Source organism: Aulonocara stuartgranti, assembly GCF_965226115.1.
Source record: "Aulonocara stuartgranti genome assembly, chromosome: 1".
NCBI lineage: Eukaryota > Metazoa > Chordata > Actinopteri > Cichliformes > Cichlidae > Aulonocara > Aulonocara stuartgranti.
This window is the reverse complement of record NC_138939.1, coordinates 19,820,971-19,838,363: the sequence shown is the minus strand read 5'-3', so window position 1 is coordinate 19,838,363 and position 17,393 is coordinate 19,820,971. Positions and strand designations below refer to the sequence as shown.

At 40.3% G+C, this 17,393-nt stretch overlaps 1 protein-coding gene across 29 annotated transcripts in view; it reads right to left on the bottom strand.

Annotated features, from left to right (window-relative positions):
* The window catches only part of LOC309691504 (uncharacterized protein), a 141,625-nt gene that overhangs the window by 72,530 nt on the left and 51,702 nt on the right, over positions 1–17,393 (bottom strand). For 20 of the 29 annotated variants that reach the window (XM_082509197.1, XM_082509208.1, XM_082509203.1 and 17 more), the window contains one exon: positions 463–554. The exons of the other annotated variants lie outside the window; for them this stretch is intronic. In XM_082509197.1, coding sequence (XP_082365323.1) covers positions 463–554 — 92 coding nt within the window. The remainder of the gene's footprint in view (positions 1–462; positions 555–17,393) is intronic. 29 annotated transcript variants of the gene reach the window in all.

Here is a 17,393-nt window from a genome sequence, read left to right as displayed (position 1 = left end):
CCATGATACAGAAGTGCATGTGTGATGTGTTTTACATTGACTGTAAACCGAACACATACAAATACAGCCAAAGTATGCTATGATGATCCTGATGATACGGTTGCTGTTAGCTCCTCTTTCTTATTGCAACAACAATGACAATTACAAGAGAAAAGAAAATCACTGCATCACGTAATTCCTCTGCTCCCCAACTTTAATTGGTTAATGCATCCTTTACTGCTGCACCACTCCACTTCTCTCAGTTTCCTCCTCCACCTCATGATTCCTTTCTTCTCCCCTCCACCCTTTTTCATCTCCTTCCACTCCCACCTCATTTAATATCAAGTTCACCCTGGTAATTAAAGTTGAACTACATGTAGGTCTCTAGCTTCAGGGTGGCAAATTGGCACAGTCAGCCAATAACTGCCCAATGTAGTGTTGTCTTTAAGTTTTAACGCCAGCTGGGAGTTTATAACATCTCACCTGCAACTTGGTTTTGTTCCATCTTCTGCAAGGTTCACAGTATAACAGGAGTGTTTTGTCTCTGGTGAAAATCCTGTGACTTTTGGCTTCAGCTGCAGAAGATCACATTGGATACGACTCATGTCAGAAATTTTGAGGCAAGAATTCAGACCAAAACTTATTCAAACAGTAGTATCAGACTTGGACATAAGCAACATGAAAGCAGGATTCAACATGGTTGTATAAATGTTTCAGGCTGCTGGTGATGTTGGTGTAATAGTGTGGTGGATATTTAATAGCACAACTTTGGTCTCTTAAGCATCATTTAAACATAAAAGCCACCCATATCCTGATGGGTGACTTTTCTGGCTTCCACTGTCAATTCAACAGATCAACTTTGTGATGCTGATGAATAGGAGAGATCCATGCAGTCATCAAACTCCTGCAACTTTGTGATGCCATCATGTCAATATGGACATAAATCTCTGAAGAATGTTTCAAGCACCTTGTTGAATCTCTGTCACAAAGAATATTAAGATACTAGCAAGATTTACCTAATAAAGTGTTGAGTGAGTGTATATATCACTTCTCCAACATGATCTCAAATCAATCTCAAAATGCTAGCTGAAAGTCAAATTAACAATTTAAAAGTAAATACAAAAATCACAGACAGTAATGAGACAGGACAGCTGTGGACGGGACAAACTAACAGTAAACATTCAAGTCGTGCTGACAGACAAGTAGAACCTGTAGTGTGTGGGCTGCATGTGTAAACAATCTGGCAACTTTGGTAACAACAGTCAAACATGCCAAATTTACTAACCTGTATATTCTAATTATTCAAAATAAAAGTCACACACATTCGTAAAGTCTCCTGGGAGAAAGCCAGGAGAATCCCGAGACTTGAGTGTTAGCAGATATGTAAAAAACGGTTGCTGCATACAGAAACATACAGAAAAAACTAAACACACACGTTCTGGTGGTCTTGCATTTGTGAATTGCTAGATTTTTAATGACTTAAGCTGCGTTCATACTGGAAACAAGCTGCAGTAATATGCCAACCAACCAAACCATATACATCAACGAAAGAACGAAAGAAAAATAAGTGGAAAGATCATGATATGGTCTCCTTCTGTGACCTATATTAACCATTTCTTTCTTTGACATCAGATTTTGGTAAAATATATGCTCAATTTAGCTAGTTCACTAATACAAGATTGATGATGGCAGCTGGAACAATAACCCATCGCCCAACCCTCTATGAATGCAAGTTATGAAAGTCCAGAGAAATCAGGGGTGTTTGTTTAAGCTGCTGGAGTCACAGCCATAAGCAGAAACACAGGACTTGAAATTTGATACTTTTAATATTTGCATATAGTCACATGCATCACCAAGACAGACAGCACCTGATACAGAGTGAACATCTAGACTGGAATTCTAGAAAACATGCCATCAGTTGTTAGAGGTAGGTACTGTGCATATATCTACAGGCAGCTATTATCTGGTTACACACATCTCTTGACAGCAGCTGTAGAATAGACTGCTCTTGGACTCCACTATCGGCTGTTATTAAGCAGCAGCCCATTGCCTGTGCTTGAGCAACCAAGGATAATAAAAATTCCTTTTCTTTAATTAACTTTTATGACCAGCGAAGAGGACACAGTGACACCTGTCTTCTGCAGTGCCACAAATTATTTCTTCCCTTTCACATTTGTGCATATTGTGTGTGTGTGTGTGTGTGTGTGTGTGTGTGTGTGTGTGTGTGTGTGTGTGTGTGTGTGTGCGCGCGCGCGCGCGCTCTGAGACATCACTGCAGTAAACATCATAAAACATGGATTCTTTCCTTTAAATCTCCCCCTCAATTATCTCTGTAATAATAACCAATACACATGTTCCCCAGTACATGCTGAATAAGGATGGGAATCATTATGATTCCCATATGGTACACCTACTATTACTGATACTGCTTATAGATCCAGTATTTTAATGACACTATTAAAATGGGTTGTTTTTTTATATTTTCTATGACAAAATGTGCATTAATATTGCTTGAATATTATTTAAGGACACCCTTTTGATGACACAGTACCTTTCCCTTTATTTGTAAAAAAATATGCAGTTTCTATATTATTATATAATTTTAAGTTAGCAGTGTAAGGAGTCAACATGTACGTCCACTCTTACAAAAGAACTGCACTTGTTAGCATTAACTCCAGTTAAACATAGCAATGCTATCTCATTGTTCTGGTGTGTGCTTTACGTTTGTTACAACTGCTTCCACTACTGTTCTCAAGTGAAAGCATTGAGAGAGGAGCATGTGGTGCAGGGTTCAGCTGTAGCAACCAGGAGGAACTGAGACAAACAAGCCGTCGATGGGCTGCTCTTGCTTGTCCAGTTGTTGGTCCTTCTTGATAGTCCCAGAAAAAAGTCCTAACATAGAAAGAGCTCAAGTAAAAACAAGTGCTACAAAGAATGAAAAGTTTCCACTGCAGCAACTATCTGTGAACTCCACTGTTGCTCCTTTCCGTGTTCCACCCCACTTTTCAATCAGTCAGTGTTCAACCTAAAAATGATGTCATCCACATCAAGCTACATGGCGATGTTTTTTTTTTGTTTGTTTTGAAGAACTACAAAAAACGTTGAATATGTCGGCTCTGGGTAGTCATACATCTGTGTAAATGTACACAAATAAATGTAACTTGAGGAGGTTTTTGCACAGACACAGACCCTTAATGACAAGACAGTAGTGGATTAAATGAGACTTTGCACTTGTCATATACTCAATTTATCAGTCAGAAGAACTGAGAAGGACTTCTGTAGCTGTATTATATAAAGAGCCTTGACAATAGTAGTGCTACCATAGTTTTTACTAATAATCTACTACACAGTCATCGCATGTAAACAAATATTTGCAGTAGATGACACTAATGAGAATGCATTTAAACAATAAAGCAAAGTTTAGCAATAGCTAAAAAACAATCTTAGCCTGACACAGTCAAAAGCATAGCGGTAATTCTTTCTTACTAATATAAAAACTCAAATGTCTTTTCATCATCATGAACACCAACTAAAAACTATTGAGAGGAACCACTACTCCTTTTTCAGGTGACATTCATCTCTTGCACATTGTTTTGCTTTTCACGATAAAGAAAAACCTCATAGCTCGCAGAGCAGCGGAAATTAAACCTGTGAAAGATGTCAAGGCTAGGTCTGAATATATGATATGGTTTGAATGTGAAAGAACCTCAGTTTTCAGCTTGGGTACAGAAAACTTCCTGACACTAGTTAGAATATATGTTAAAGTATATGAAATAAGTGAAACATGAATTCATTGTGTTGTTTTTTTAAGGGCATCTTTTGATATACAAAGATTGCAGCATATCCAGGGAAGTGAAGTGAAACTACAATGTACAATCATGTGTTGGTGGTTTTAGAATCTAGGTTTATATTAGTATATCAATAGCCTTTAATTAAAAGGAACAATTGTGAACAACGGTGATTCCTGCAGTAGCTCTCAGTAACATATTCTAAAAGGTATGTAGGAGTACCATGTTGAATAAGGTGGTTTAAAGAAACAAATTAATGTGCATTTTAAAAATATTTAATTTACCTAACAAACTGAAAAAAGGATACAAAATTGCTCCGTTAATAGATTTCAGTTGTGTTTAAAAAGAAAAAGTCACCCACGTTGCTGTACTTGACACCAGGAGGTTGCTTTTAAAAGCCTGAGGTAAAATACGTCCCCTTGGACACTTAAACCAAGCACTGAAACCTTGAGGTTTCAGCTGGCCACAAAACACCAGATCCTACACATTCACAGAATGAAAAAACTCTTTAACTTGAGTTGATGATTGTAAGTATTCTGTGAGGCCATTTTAGAGTGTCCTTGTAATGCAGACTTCTGAAATTCTATGGCAGTGTCGAGAAAGGTAGGGGGTGGGGCCTTGATTGATTGCCAAGGATGAGTGATTAGAAATGTGAGCTGCAATAATGGCCTCTGCTGCCAGGACTGTTGAAGGAGCCAACCACAGTGTTGTAAACATTTCACTGCATCCCAACATGCTTTACTGCCTTTAAAGGGAGGGAGATGCACATTTAATACTAAAGCAAGCTACTGCCAAGGCTCATTACTATAACCCTGTCCCAGAGCATCACCATATTTAGAAAACCATCAGCAAGTCAGATGGTCCTTATCATACGGGGACAGACGTACCCACCATATGCAAGACAACCATGCACATAATGCACAAATACAGAGAAACAATAATACTGTCTACCCACTGTCTGTTTAAAAATTTATTGCATAACAATTGAATAACATCAAGCCCTCAGAAAACTGACAGAACTGGCAAATAACACAGCATCTTTACTTTGTTAAGTTAAAGTTAGAAGAAACAAATGTAATTTATTTTAGAGTCTTAATTCCGGTAAAGATGAAATCAAAGGCTCAAGTGCTGCTCCTTAAAATGAGATAGTTTATGAATGTCACTGTGACTCATTTCTGAAGTGCATACTATATGTGCCCCATTTTTAGCAAACAGTTGAACATATCAGCTGCTTCCAATGTAGTTGGGACACTGACTGTTAATTTAAATATCTTTTGGAATCAGTTAGTCAGAGCCAGTCAGATATTCAACAGAAATCATTTGAGAGAAAAAAATCTCTTCAGCCACCCGCATGGTCCTGCGTACAGCTAACATGTACAAGCAAATATAGTGTACGTCCATAATACTCACAGTTTAGTTTAATCTTGAGAGCACAGCAATATCTACAAGCTGGTTGCTATAAATATCATCTACTTGTCTTGATGCATTCTCAATCATCCAGGAAAGTAAATCTCCAAAAGTTGATTCTGTTCATCTGGATGTAGCGTTTTGTGGGAGAAAAGTTTTGTCACTCATCAGAGTGACTTCTTCAGTCTGAGCTGACTGCAGGTTTCCCCAAATCTTATAAACAGTACATTTGCATAATGACTGAAACCAGCCCACTGAAGGAACAATGGGCTGGGAGGTCAGTTCCTTAATCATAATTATGCAAATTCTCATGACCATTGATCAACAACCACTGACTATAACCCACTGATCAAAGACCACTGATCAATGGCCATGAGTCCCATTCACAGAGAGTTGGGGAATGGCTGCAATCACAGCATTGTAAGATGGTGAAAGATGTACCCTTAGGCCCCCTCCTCGATTCAGAGATGGTCTTTCCCTTTTCACGTAAATGGCCTCCTTGACTCCGCGCTCAAACCAGCGTTCTTCCCTGTCCAGGATGTGTACATCCTCATCATTGAAAGAGTGTCCACTGGCCTGTAGGTGTGAACAGTCCTGGCCTGACGAGGTAGCGCTTCTGTGTTGTGCCACCCGCTTCGCCAGAGGTTGTTTGGTTTCCCTGATGTATAAATCCTGGCAATCCTCCTGGCACTTAACAGCGTACACTATGTTACTCTGTTTGTGTCAGGGAACCCGATCCTTGGGGTGAACCAATTTTTTGCGCAGTGTATTTTGGGTTTAAAAGCCACAGAGACCCGGTGTTTAGAAAAAAATGCATCTCAACTGTTCCGATACTCCTGACACGTATGGGAGCTAGGGGTGGGGGAAAAAATCGATACTGTGTAGTATCGTGATATTTTGTTTGCTAATAATGTATCGATACAGGGACAGCAGAAATCGATATTTTGTTACAAAAAAAGTTTTTGTGCTCTGACTTCAGAGCATGTTGATCCTTTTTCTGAGCAAGAATCCTGACATTCCTTCACTGTCCAAATGTGTTTAACTTTTTTTGGCAGCAATAAACATGACAGTTTACTTATTTTAATTTAAGACATGTTTTATTTTAATTAAGTTTAAAACTTTTTTATTTAATGTAAAATTATATTTTGTTTTAATTTACTTTCAAATTCTTCAGTTGCTGAATGGGCTGCATAGTTTTCATAAATTGCATAGTTCAGAATAGCTATAATTGTACCAGATGGTTGCATTCAGTTAAGTTGGGCTAGACTGTGATACAAACCGTTCAGTTTGTCAACAATAAAACTGACTGAAATGAGAGAAAGACTGAGTGCGAGACTGATATTAGATAAAATGAATATTGATAAAGTTTACCTTTATGTACAGAATCTGAATATCGCAGATATTTTTAAAAATCGCAATAATATCGTATCGTGTGTTAAGTATTGTGATAATATCGTATCGTGGGATGTATGGTGATTCCCACCTCTAATGGGAGCACTACAGGTTTTCGCTTGGGCAGCGGTTGTCCTTCTCTCCTGGATCGGCTGGAGCTTTCTTTAGGTGCCTTTCCAGCTTTGACAAAAGTCCAGCTGGGATAATCACATTTACTAAGGGCCTTCTTGATGTGCTGTTCTTCTGCCTCCCTGGCCGCTGTGTCAGTGGGGATGGTGTTCGCATCCCAGCCCATTGTTCCTTCAGTGGGCTGGTTTCAGTCATTATGCAAATGTACTGTTCATAAGATTTGGGGAAACCAAATCTCAGCTGAGACTGAAGAAGTCACCTGGATGAGTGACGAAACGTTTCTCCCACAAAATGCTACGTCCAGATGAACAGAATCAACTTTTGGAGATCATCTACTTGTCTTTCTCTTTTTTAGCAATAAAAAAAAGTTAGCTAATATAACATGACTCTTGACTGGGAGCAGGCCGAAATCTCTGGGGCTGAAAAATGAAGCTAAGAACAGAAGTGCCAAAAGTGGTTCCTGGAGTGGCCACTGGAGGCTGGCTCCAAAAGCTACTCTACTTTCCCCAGTAGACTCCCACATTAAAAAGCCAGAGTTAAGGCAGCCTCAACTGGTTATCAGAGAAACAGCAGCCTGGCACTGGTTTCACTAGCACTACTGTCGATATGGAGAAATGCAACAACAAATACATAAATGTATGACAAAAAGGGCAGATTTCATAACTGCATACAGGAAACTAAAAATAACTAAATAGGGAATTTGTGATCGCCATATTATAAAGGACAAAGGGCATCTGCTATTCACTTTAATGAATGTGCAAGCTCTCACACATAGATTAAGTTCTTACACTAAGCACATGCACGTGGGAGTGGATTAAAACAACAGTATGCCCCCGGGTGAAATCACTTAGCTAATTATGGTAAAAGTAATAAAGCAAAGTTCATGTAAATGGAAGATAAAAATCCTGGAATAGTGCATACATAATCAACCCACAACACTGACTAACAATGGCCAGAAAACCTAGGAAACTAATAAAAACCCCTACACAGTTCAAAGCACATCTCTGTTTGAATCAAACAGACTAGGGTGTGTATATTAAGGTCAGATGTAGCAGGAATAAATGCTCAAGACCACTGAGAAAGAAGTGTGATATTCATTAAATGTAATCTAAATCAAGCAGGTTTGGGGAAGCTGCTTGATTTAGATTAGGATGGCCAGTCTTTGCTGATGTTAACCACTAGACACAATCATCTTTTACAACACAAAGGAAAAACTGTTATGGTATTGGCACTCCTGGGTTAAAAAATAAATAAATAAATAAATAATCACCTATTCCTGAATTACTTTGGATCAACGAACTAACCTCGTACTCATTTAATATGTTTGCTGTCATCAGTCCACCCATTTGCTTTTCCATTATATTCTTCAGAAGATTGCAAGGCGAGCTGGAGTCCACCTCAGCTATTGTAAGGCAAGATGTGGGCTAAACCCTGGACAAAAATGTGCCTGACATTTATATCATCTATCCATCCATCTACCCATCCTCTTCTGCTTATCCAATTTGGCCTATCCAACCCCACTGTGACTCCAGGTGCCTCAAACTAGATGGTAAGTACTGTAATGCTTGGTCAGGTGGGTTTGCTGGTGTTAACACCGAGATGCTCAATAGTAGCACTAGCAAAGTAGCAAGGCGGTAGCCCAGTAAACCATAACCAAATGTGCTTTTCTGTCGGAGGATGCACTATTAAATGGCTAAGCTGTTACTGTAACGTACATAATAAAGGCAGTAGATTTTGGTTTTAAAGATAAGGTTTGACCTTATTTGACCTTGAAGAAGAAGTCCAAAGTAACATAACATTTAGAATCCCCATAAAACATTCCCTATATGCCTACAAATAATTCCAGTAAGAAACATACAGTTGTTTTAAATAGCTCTTTTTAGCATTATTACCACTTTGACCTTCAGACCTATTGACATTGAAGGAGAGGTCAGAGATCAAATGTAACATATTTTAAATCTTCATATGTTACATTTGATATTGTACCTTCTTTATGTTGACAATACACAACACACTTGTAAGGATCACAGTTTCTAAGGTATATGGCTTTTTGTAAATTTTAACCAATAAATCATTAAGTTGACCTTGAAGACCTCGGTGAATCTAAGGCAAATTTTAATGCATTGTTAATAGGGCTGCCACAAACGATTATTTTGATAGGCGACTAGTCACCGATTATTTTTGCGATTAGTCGACTAATCAGATCATGCGCCCATTGGACGTACAACGTACAGCTTATTGCACCAGCATGAATCTGCTCTTATATAACTATCATTAGCTTACAGCTTTAAGTGTTTAAGGTATGTGCTAACTAAAAATAAAGACAAGATGATTGTTTGTTAAATTTTAATGAAGTTTGCAGATTGTTTCGGTGGAGTTTAATAAACTCAGCCATCTGCACCTTGCTATCTAAAATATAACACAACACCGGAGTATATTCTCGAGCATCTCACACTTCTGATAATCAGTTGTCTGCTTGACGTTTATTCAGCTGTGTAAAAACTATAACTTTAATCTCAGCCAAACTGATTTACTTAGGAACAAATAAAATACTGAAAAAAGCCAAACAATATCATTTTTAAGTTATCTAAGTGACTTATATATGTTTAACCTGAGTAGCGAAAGACGGCAGTGGGTTTGAAAACGATTTGCCGGCTAGTGAGCCTTGCCCCCGGTTAGCTATCGAGCTGGTGGGTAACAGATGTCTCCGAAAACGTTGTGCGCTTTTGAAAATATGTGGTGGCAGATATTTGAAGTTTACACAGCTGCATTCTTTGGCACTCTAGTGTAGTTACTGTGTGTGTGTGTGTTTATAAGTAGTTTTAAACCTTGTGATCCACAAAACAACATAACAGTAAAAGAAGAACTGACTGCGTTACAGTCAGTGCTGGAGCAGCGGCTTGGCTCATGCGCGATTCATTTTCTAGTTTGGACGCATAGATGGGAACATCTCCTGCCCTGATAGCAGCGGGGGGAGGACTATCCTCCGCCCGTGAGCGCTTTGGCACGGGTGAGGTGCCCACGGTAGCACCGCTGCTTGTTGAGAGTAAGAGCGATACGTGCTTTCACGTCAAAAAGTCGTCATAAATAAGTCTCCAATAATACAAGTCGCCAGATTTGTCGCTAGTCGCTTTTTAGAAAAAAAAAGTCATTAAGGGGGTCTGAAAACTCGCTAAATATAGCGACAAAGTCGCTAAGTTGGCAACACTGACTGGGCGCTAACCGTATCATTCAAATATATTGAATGTTGCAATGTTGACAAAGAGAGGAAGTGACGTAAGATTTGCGAATGCGGGGTACCGATCGGGTTTCCGGTACGGATTGGGTAGCGACAAGGCCGCGCTATGAATCCTGGGACACAGCTTCTTCTTCGGGGTTTAACGGCAGCTGGCATCCTTGTACATGCAGTGCTGCCATCTTCTGTTTCAGTCCGTTATTACACTCTTAAATCCTACTACTTATTCCTGCGTCTTTTGGGATCTTACAAAGTTTCAAAACGACGCATCGACTATTAAATTGGTCGACTAGTCACGATTACGTCGACGATCAAAATTGTCGACGTAATCGTGACTAGTCGACTAATCGTGGCAGCACTAATTGTTAACATGACCTCACTCTGCACCTCAACAATGTTTTCTTTTTTTATTTTAAGTTTTCATACATCCTTGTTCACCAAAATGGTACTTTGTAGTACAATGGACGTCAGACAAGTTTCTGTTGCATGAAAATGTCACGTCATGATGAGTCTGCCCAAATGTCAGCATCTGACAAAGTTGGGGGTAAGAATTTTGTCTTTTCAGCTGATGATCAGTAAGATCGAGAATTTTACTTATTTACCATACCTATAGGACTTGGAAGTCTGGAACATTTATTGTTTTGAAAACATAAGATTGGCTTACTAACTCTAGTGTGAAATAATAAAAAAAATGCGTTGTGTAACTATGGTGAATTAACCTACACTGTATGTCTTTGTACTCTGGGTACCATTCAATTTCTTATTCAATAAACAACAGTGATAGTTCCACAGTGCTAATGCCGTAAAAATTCTGAACTGTGCATACAATCACTAAGACCATTTTGACGACTTAAGTTTGTGCTACAGATTTTCTTCACTAGAACAAAAACAACACGGTAAATCCTACAGCCCAAAATGCAGGGGCTGACACTGCTCCTGAACTCTGTATATTGTATGAGAAGTGTATCGAAAGACAGACAGAAACAGACAGCTTAATGACTGCAGATAAAAAGAGAGGAGGCAGAGGAGTGAATGAAAGCAAGAGGGAGGGAAAAGGTGTACGAGATGGAGAGAAGAAATTAGGTTGTTATGTATATTGCTGGCAATTCACACATGCACATTCCATCTGAGATCCCATCAGCTGTCAAACTGAGAAAGCGATGGGGATGTGGGAGTGGCAGGAATCTCAACAAGGCCTGAACTTGGCGCACCACTGAGACCTAATCAAAACACAATCACATTCACTGCCAGAACAGACGCACACAGGCCCGCACCCATACATTCATTCTCTCCACACACATTCACACCCAAGCAAAGTCCTAGTCACTCCCTTTCCTTTTCACACAAACACTGTTTAACAAATGTACACATAATCATTCACACACTCACAGAAAAAACATTAACTTGTAGTCACACATGGGCAAACACATTTTGTTCCATGCAATCAAACTTCAGCCTATTTCAAACTATCCACTGCTTCAAGGCAGAGAGATGATGTATGAAACTGCCCAGTTAAATACTGGCTCTTATCTTGAGCTATGACCTGTGACTTGAGTTTATCTCCATTATGCAGTGGTTCATTTCAAAAGCTTCACCTCTGTTGGAGGTTATTGGTATGGGAGACACAGACAGGAACTCTGGTTGCATATAGGGATCAGCCAAATGTGTCTCCAACTGAACTGAGCCTTCCCCCTAATACGCAATCCCTCTAGACAGTCTAGGCGCTGCAGTAGTCGAGCCCAGAGTCCACTCACTCAGGTGTGAAGGCATCACGGCTGACCAGTTCCTAGGTCAGCATTCTCATCGTTAATCCACACAGATAGGCCAAATGCTGACCACTAGGAAGTAATTGCTTGGAATTGGCCCTGCCAAAAGCTCTCTAATGCAAGAATAGGTGTCTGAATGTTAAGAACATTTTTTTCCCTTGTGATTTATTTGGTTCTGCTAAACTTAGAGATTGCCCTGGGTAGATGTTACAGATAAGATTAGATCAGCTGTGGTACGCTGTAGTTGTGATAAAGCTCCAACTTTACACACATATTAAATGTTTATTTTTCTATCCTATCTGGGGGGGGGCGGCAAAGAATTTTACTGTGTGCCAAGTGCGCAAATATATATTGCTCCAATGGGTAAGAAGTACTGACTTTGAAGCATTTTCCTATTTTCTACTTTCCATTGAATTTGGCATCCTTTCCTGAGAGAACAAAGGAGGTGAGTTGTCAAGAGCCCTATGAAATACTCCTGACTACAGCAGGAGAAGAGCAGACAATAGAAAACCACACTAAAGATAAACCAATGACAAGATAGTGGAGCACAACAAACTTGACTTTATAATACAAAAACACCATAAATAAAACAGAATACAGGATGCCCTTAAAAAGAAAGCAAACAAATGCACCCTCTGTCTCTTCCTTTTGACATGATTTACTTTGCTACAGTTATACTGATAAGTGGATTTGTCAGATAGTGAAGAAAATTCAACCCATTTACAAAAACAGACATCTTGTGGGGAGTTTGCATAGAGCGTTAGGCGTTTGGCACAAGTGCAGATGGATGACATATCAATGAGACGTAAGATAACACTGGAGATGTTCCCCCGCCAAATCTGTGCCACTAAAATAAATAAATAAATAATGAATACAGCTACTGTATAGAGTGTTGGCCCACTCATTATTATTGTATCTGCCAGCTTCAACCTGGTTAGAACAAGAACACACAACTATAAGTAAAAGTATAGGTTCTTCACCTCACTAAGCAGACTTTGGTATGATAGTGGAGTTTAGAACTGGCAGTCAGCCAAACTATAAGTGAATGAGCTCTGATCTTCACTGTTAGAGTTGTTGTGAAGGAAAGGATAAATGCTGGAATCACCCATTGGCTTCAGGCTGTCCTGTGGGGCCAAAGAGCAGTCTGGCTACACAAGGAAATGAATGGTAGGAGAAAATAACCAAGAAGAATACTACTTTTTTCAGAGAAGAGAGCAGTGAGTTTTTAGCACAGAGACACTTACCTGTCCTTTTCAAGAAGGATTATGGGGTTTATGTGCAACAGTGAAGCTTCAGATATACGAGTCCACAGACAGAGCACCAAAGTTTGATATCAACTTAACAGTGACAAACCATACCATGGCTTCAGAGATTACAAGGGAGAGGGAGGTAGCAGGGGTGGGGGTGGACAATTTCTGACACAAAGTGCAGCGCTGCATACTTTAACATTGTTCTCTCTCTTAGTTTATTTTCCTCTCATCTACTCTTGCCTTCTTTGCAGTCCCTCTCTGTCAAGTGGCACAGAAGCGAACGAGCCGAACGTCTCTGTCTGCTTACTGGGGCAAGTGAACATCTGAAATGACAGAGGGTGACGTTGGCTTGAGTGCTGGAGAAGATGCCTCAGAGCTAAGTGAAGGACCATTAGGGAGACAGTGATAAGATGCATGCATGCATGCAGGGCTACTGAATGTTCACCTTGAACAGCCTGGTGTCATCTTGTGCTGAGGAGGGCTATCACATGGTGAGAGCCCAGCATCAAACTCCAATCAAACTCCATCAAAGCTGAAAGCAAAATCAAACTGATGTCTACACATGCCAAAAGGTGCTGTGACCCCCAATGCTGTTATTATTCATGCACAGTGACTAGCTATTACTGTGATGCCTTCTCACTTCAGCTAGCATTCCTGTATTGGGCAACTAAGCAAAGAGCTTTTAAGAGCTAACTGATGAACTGAAGACTGCTTGTCAAAAGAGACACTTTAAGGTCAAGACAAAGTGTGAGAAAGGTGGCACGCAGAGATGAGCATAAACATTACATCTTTATAGTTAAAGTACACCGCTGTCTCATTTTTATTCAGGCACAGAACCACCAGAACATGGATTTTTACATTTTGGAGGGAAAGTGGGTTTGATGTATGACATTTTGCCTGAGTCTATATGTCTGGTAAATTAGCATACACACAAGTAATGCAGATGATTTCTATGTCAAAGCTTTAAATAAAAAAACTTCCCTTTGAAATACCAACAATTGAAGGCCTGTAGATATCATGTATAATAGATATGCACTTTGCTGCTTTCTACATACCTAGAAAATACTGCAGAAACATATGTTTAGGTTTGTTTCAAAAGTTACTATGATGTGTACAGAGGGGGAAAAAAAAAATCAGTGTATTTGTGCGACAAATGTTGGACCCAACTACAGGGAGTGCAGAATTATTAGGAAAGTTGTATTTTTGAGGAATAATTTTATTATTGAACAACAACCATGTTCTCAATGAACCCAAAAAACTCATTAATATCAACGCTGAATGTTTTTGGAAGTAGTTTTTAGTTTGTTTTTAGTTTTAGCTATTTTAGGGGGATATCTGTGTGTGCAGGTGACTATTACTGTGCATAATTATTAGGCAACTTAACAAAAAACAAATATATACCCATTTCAATCATTTATTTTTACCAGTGAAACCAATATAACATCTCCACATTCACAAATATACATTTCTGACATTCAAAAACAAAACAAAAACAAATCAGCGACCAATATAGCCACCTTTCTTTGCAAGGACACTCAAAAGCCTGCCATCCATGGATTCTGTCAGTGTTTTGATCTGTTCACCATCAACATTGCGTGCAGCAGCAACCACAGCCTCCCAGACACTGTTCAGAGAGGTGTACTGTTTTCCCTCCTTGTAAATCTCACATTTGATGATGGACCACAGGTTCTCAATGGGGTTCAGATCAGGTGAACAAGGTGGCCATGTCATTAGTTTTTCTTCTTTTATACCCTTTCTTGCCAGCCACGCCGTGGAGTACTTGGACGCGTGTGATGGAGCATTGTCCTGCATGAAAATCATGTTTTTCTTGAAGGATGCAGACTTCTTCCTGTACCACTGCTTGAAGAAGGTGTCTTCCAGAAACTGGCAGTAGGACTGGGAGTTGAGCTTGACTCCATCCTCAACCCGAAAAGGCCCCACAAGCTCATCTTTGATGATACCAGCCCAAACCAGTACTCCACCTCCACCTTGCTGGCGTCTGAGTCGGACTGGAGCTCTCTGCCCTTTACCAATCCAGCCACGGGCCCATCAAGACTCACTCTCATTTCATCAGTCCATAAAACCTTAGAAAAACCAGTCTTAAGATATTTCTTGGCCCAGTCTTGACGTTTCAGCTTGTGTGTCTTGTTCAGTGGTGGTCGTCTTTCAGCCTTTCTTACCTTGGCCATGTCTCTGAGTATTGCACACCTTGTGCTTTTGGGCACTCCAGTGATGTTGCAGCTCTGAAATATGGCCAAACTGGTGGCAAGTGGCATCTTGGCAGCTGCACGCTTGACTTTTCTCAGTTTATGGGCAGTTATTTTGCGCCTTAGTTTTTCCACACGCTTCTTGCGACCCTGTTGACTATTTTGAATGAAACGCTTGATTGTTCGATGATCACGCTTCAGAAGCTTTGCAATTTTGAGACTGCTGCATCCCGCTGCAAGATATCTCACTATTATTGACTTTTCTGAGCCTGTCAAGTCCTTCTTTTGACCCATTTTGCCAAAGGAAAGGACGTTGCCTAATAATTATGCACACCTGATATAGGGTGTTGATGTCATTAGACCACACTACCTTCTCATTACAGAGATGCACATCACCTAATATGCTTAATTGGCAGTAGGCTTTCGAGCCTATACAGCTTGGAGTAAGACAACATGCATGAAGAGGATGATGTGGACAAAATACTCATTTGCCTAATAATTCTGCACTCCCTGTATACATAATAGTCAAACATTTGCATACCACTCCATGCTATGGACTCAATACGTTTTTTTGTATTGGTACAAAATATGCAATCCAATTAGTTTGAAACTTCTAGAATCAAAATGGACGATGTGACATATTCTTTCTTTGGACGCCAACCATGGCCATGTTCAATCGTGTTAGCTACACCAGTTCGGAGATACAGATTTAGACAGCAAATAGCCTCAGTTTATGCCTGATGGATCGAACATGCATGCTGACAGCTACTCTCTCCCTTTCTCTCTCTTTCCTGCGCCTTGTCTCTTCCGACCAGTGTTTGCAGAGTTGGAAATTTCTTAAATAATTCATGCTGTTAATAACCAGCACAGTCTCTATGGCACAGAGCAGTCCTGTTCAAACACAGCTATGCGTGTGTGCGTGTCTGTGCAGCATAGTGAAAGGAAACAGTGTTTGAACAGTGAGGTGAAGGTGTATGTATGAATGTGTATGTGATTGCAGTACGAGTTATCACAGACTAGGCAAAATTGACTGATGTGATAGTTAGGGTGGTTATAGGGTGGGCTTCTGTGTCAACACCGGGGAAACCGCAGATTTCTTCCAACAGCGAATGAGCTGAAGGTCACACACCGCACGATCATAAGCAGAAGGCTCGTTGGAACATTTATGATATTGCAGACAAATAGCAGAATCAATGGCACTCTGTAAAGAACACAACAAGTAGAGCACTAATGACAAAGTGACTTAATGAAGGTCTCATCTTCGGTATTGTGGTCATCGTCAACATCGTATCATTATCATCGCGCCCTATTCAAGGCTTTAGCTCTTCGTCTATTGTCTCTTTGTTACAACTGGACACACTGTCTGCCTGTGAGCTCGCCATCTTTTCAGCCTGTCTGTCCGTTTCTCGAGACGGGAGGTGCAAGAAACAAGTGGGGGCAGACCTTCAGCAAAGATGACCTTGGCAAAAGTCTGATGATTTGTGGAGAGCAGCAATATCAATAATAATGAAGAAATTAATAAGCTGGTGCGCTGGCCTGAGGGTTCGGCTGCGGGAGATGGTGGGGGGGACAGTGGCTGACTTTAATAGTCGAGTTGCCGGGGGGGGGGGGGGTCATGGCTGGCAGGAAGAAGAGAAGGGAGAAAAGGGTGGGGGGGTCAGGGTGGTGTGGAATAGGGGGTGGTAAGTGCATGATTTCCTTAGCAGCATTGTGGTGCTGCAGTCCATGCTGTCACACGTCAAAGAGGGAGCAAATCAAAGGCAGCTCTTTTGATGAATATAAAACAGAGAGTCCTGCTGAGAAGCACTCTCCCTCCCTCCCATTCTAATCACAGAGCTGCAGAGGCGGCGGATTGCACCAATCCCCCCCCCCCCCCAGCCCAGCCCAAAATGAAAGGAGAGGGGGGACACGGAGCACACACAATCACAACAAAGGCTGCTTTATAATAGCAATAAACATTTGTCCTTTTGAGACATCTGCACAGACTGATACTACGGTGTGGTAAGATGCAAGAAAAGCTGTAACGACATCATCAAAATTTTAGAACCTACCAAACCCTGAAAAAGGTCGTCCTTCTATATCTAAAATTGTGCTGCATGCGTTTTTAAGTTGTTGTTTTTTTACCCTGGAAACATCAAACACTTCAATACTCTATCAAGCACTGAGGCACATTTGTTTGCAGCTTGTAGTGTTTTGATAAAATGCCTGACATTTAACAGCCTATTTAAGCTTTACTTAAC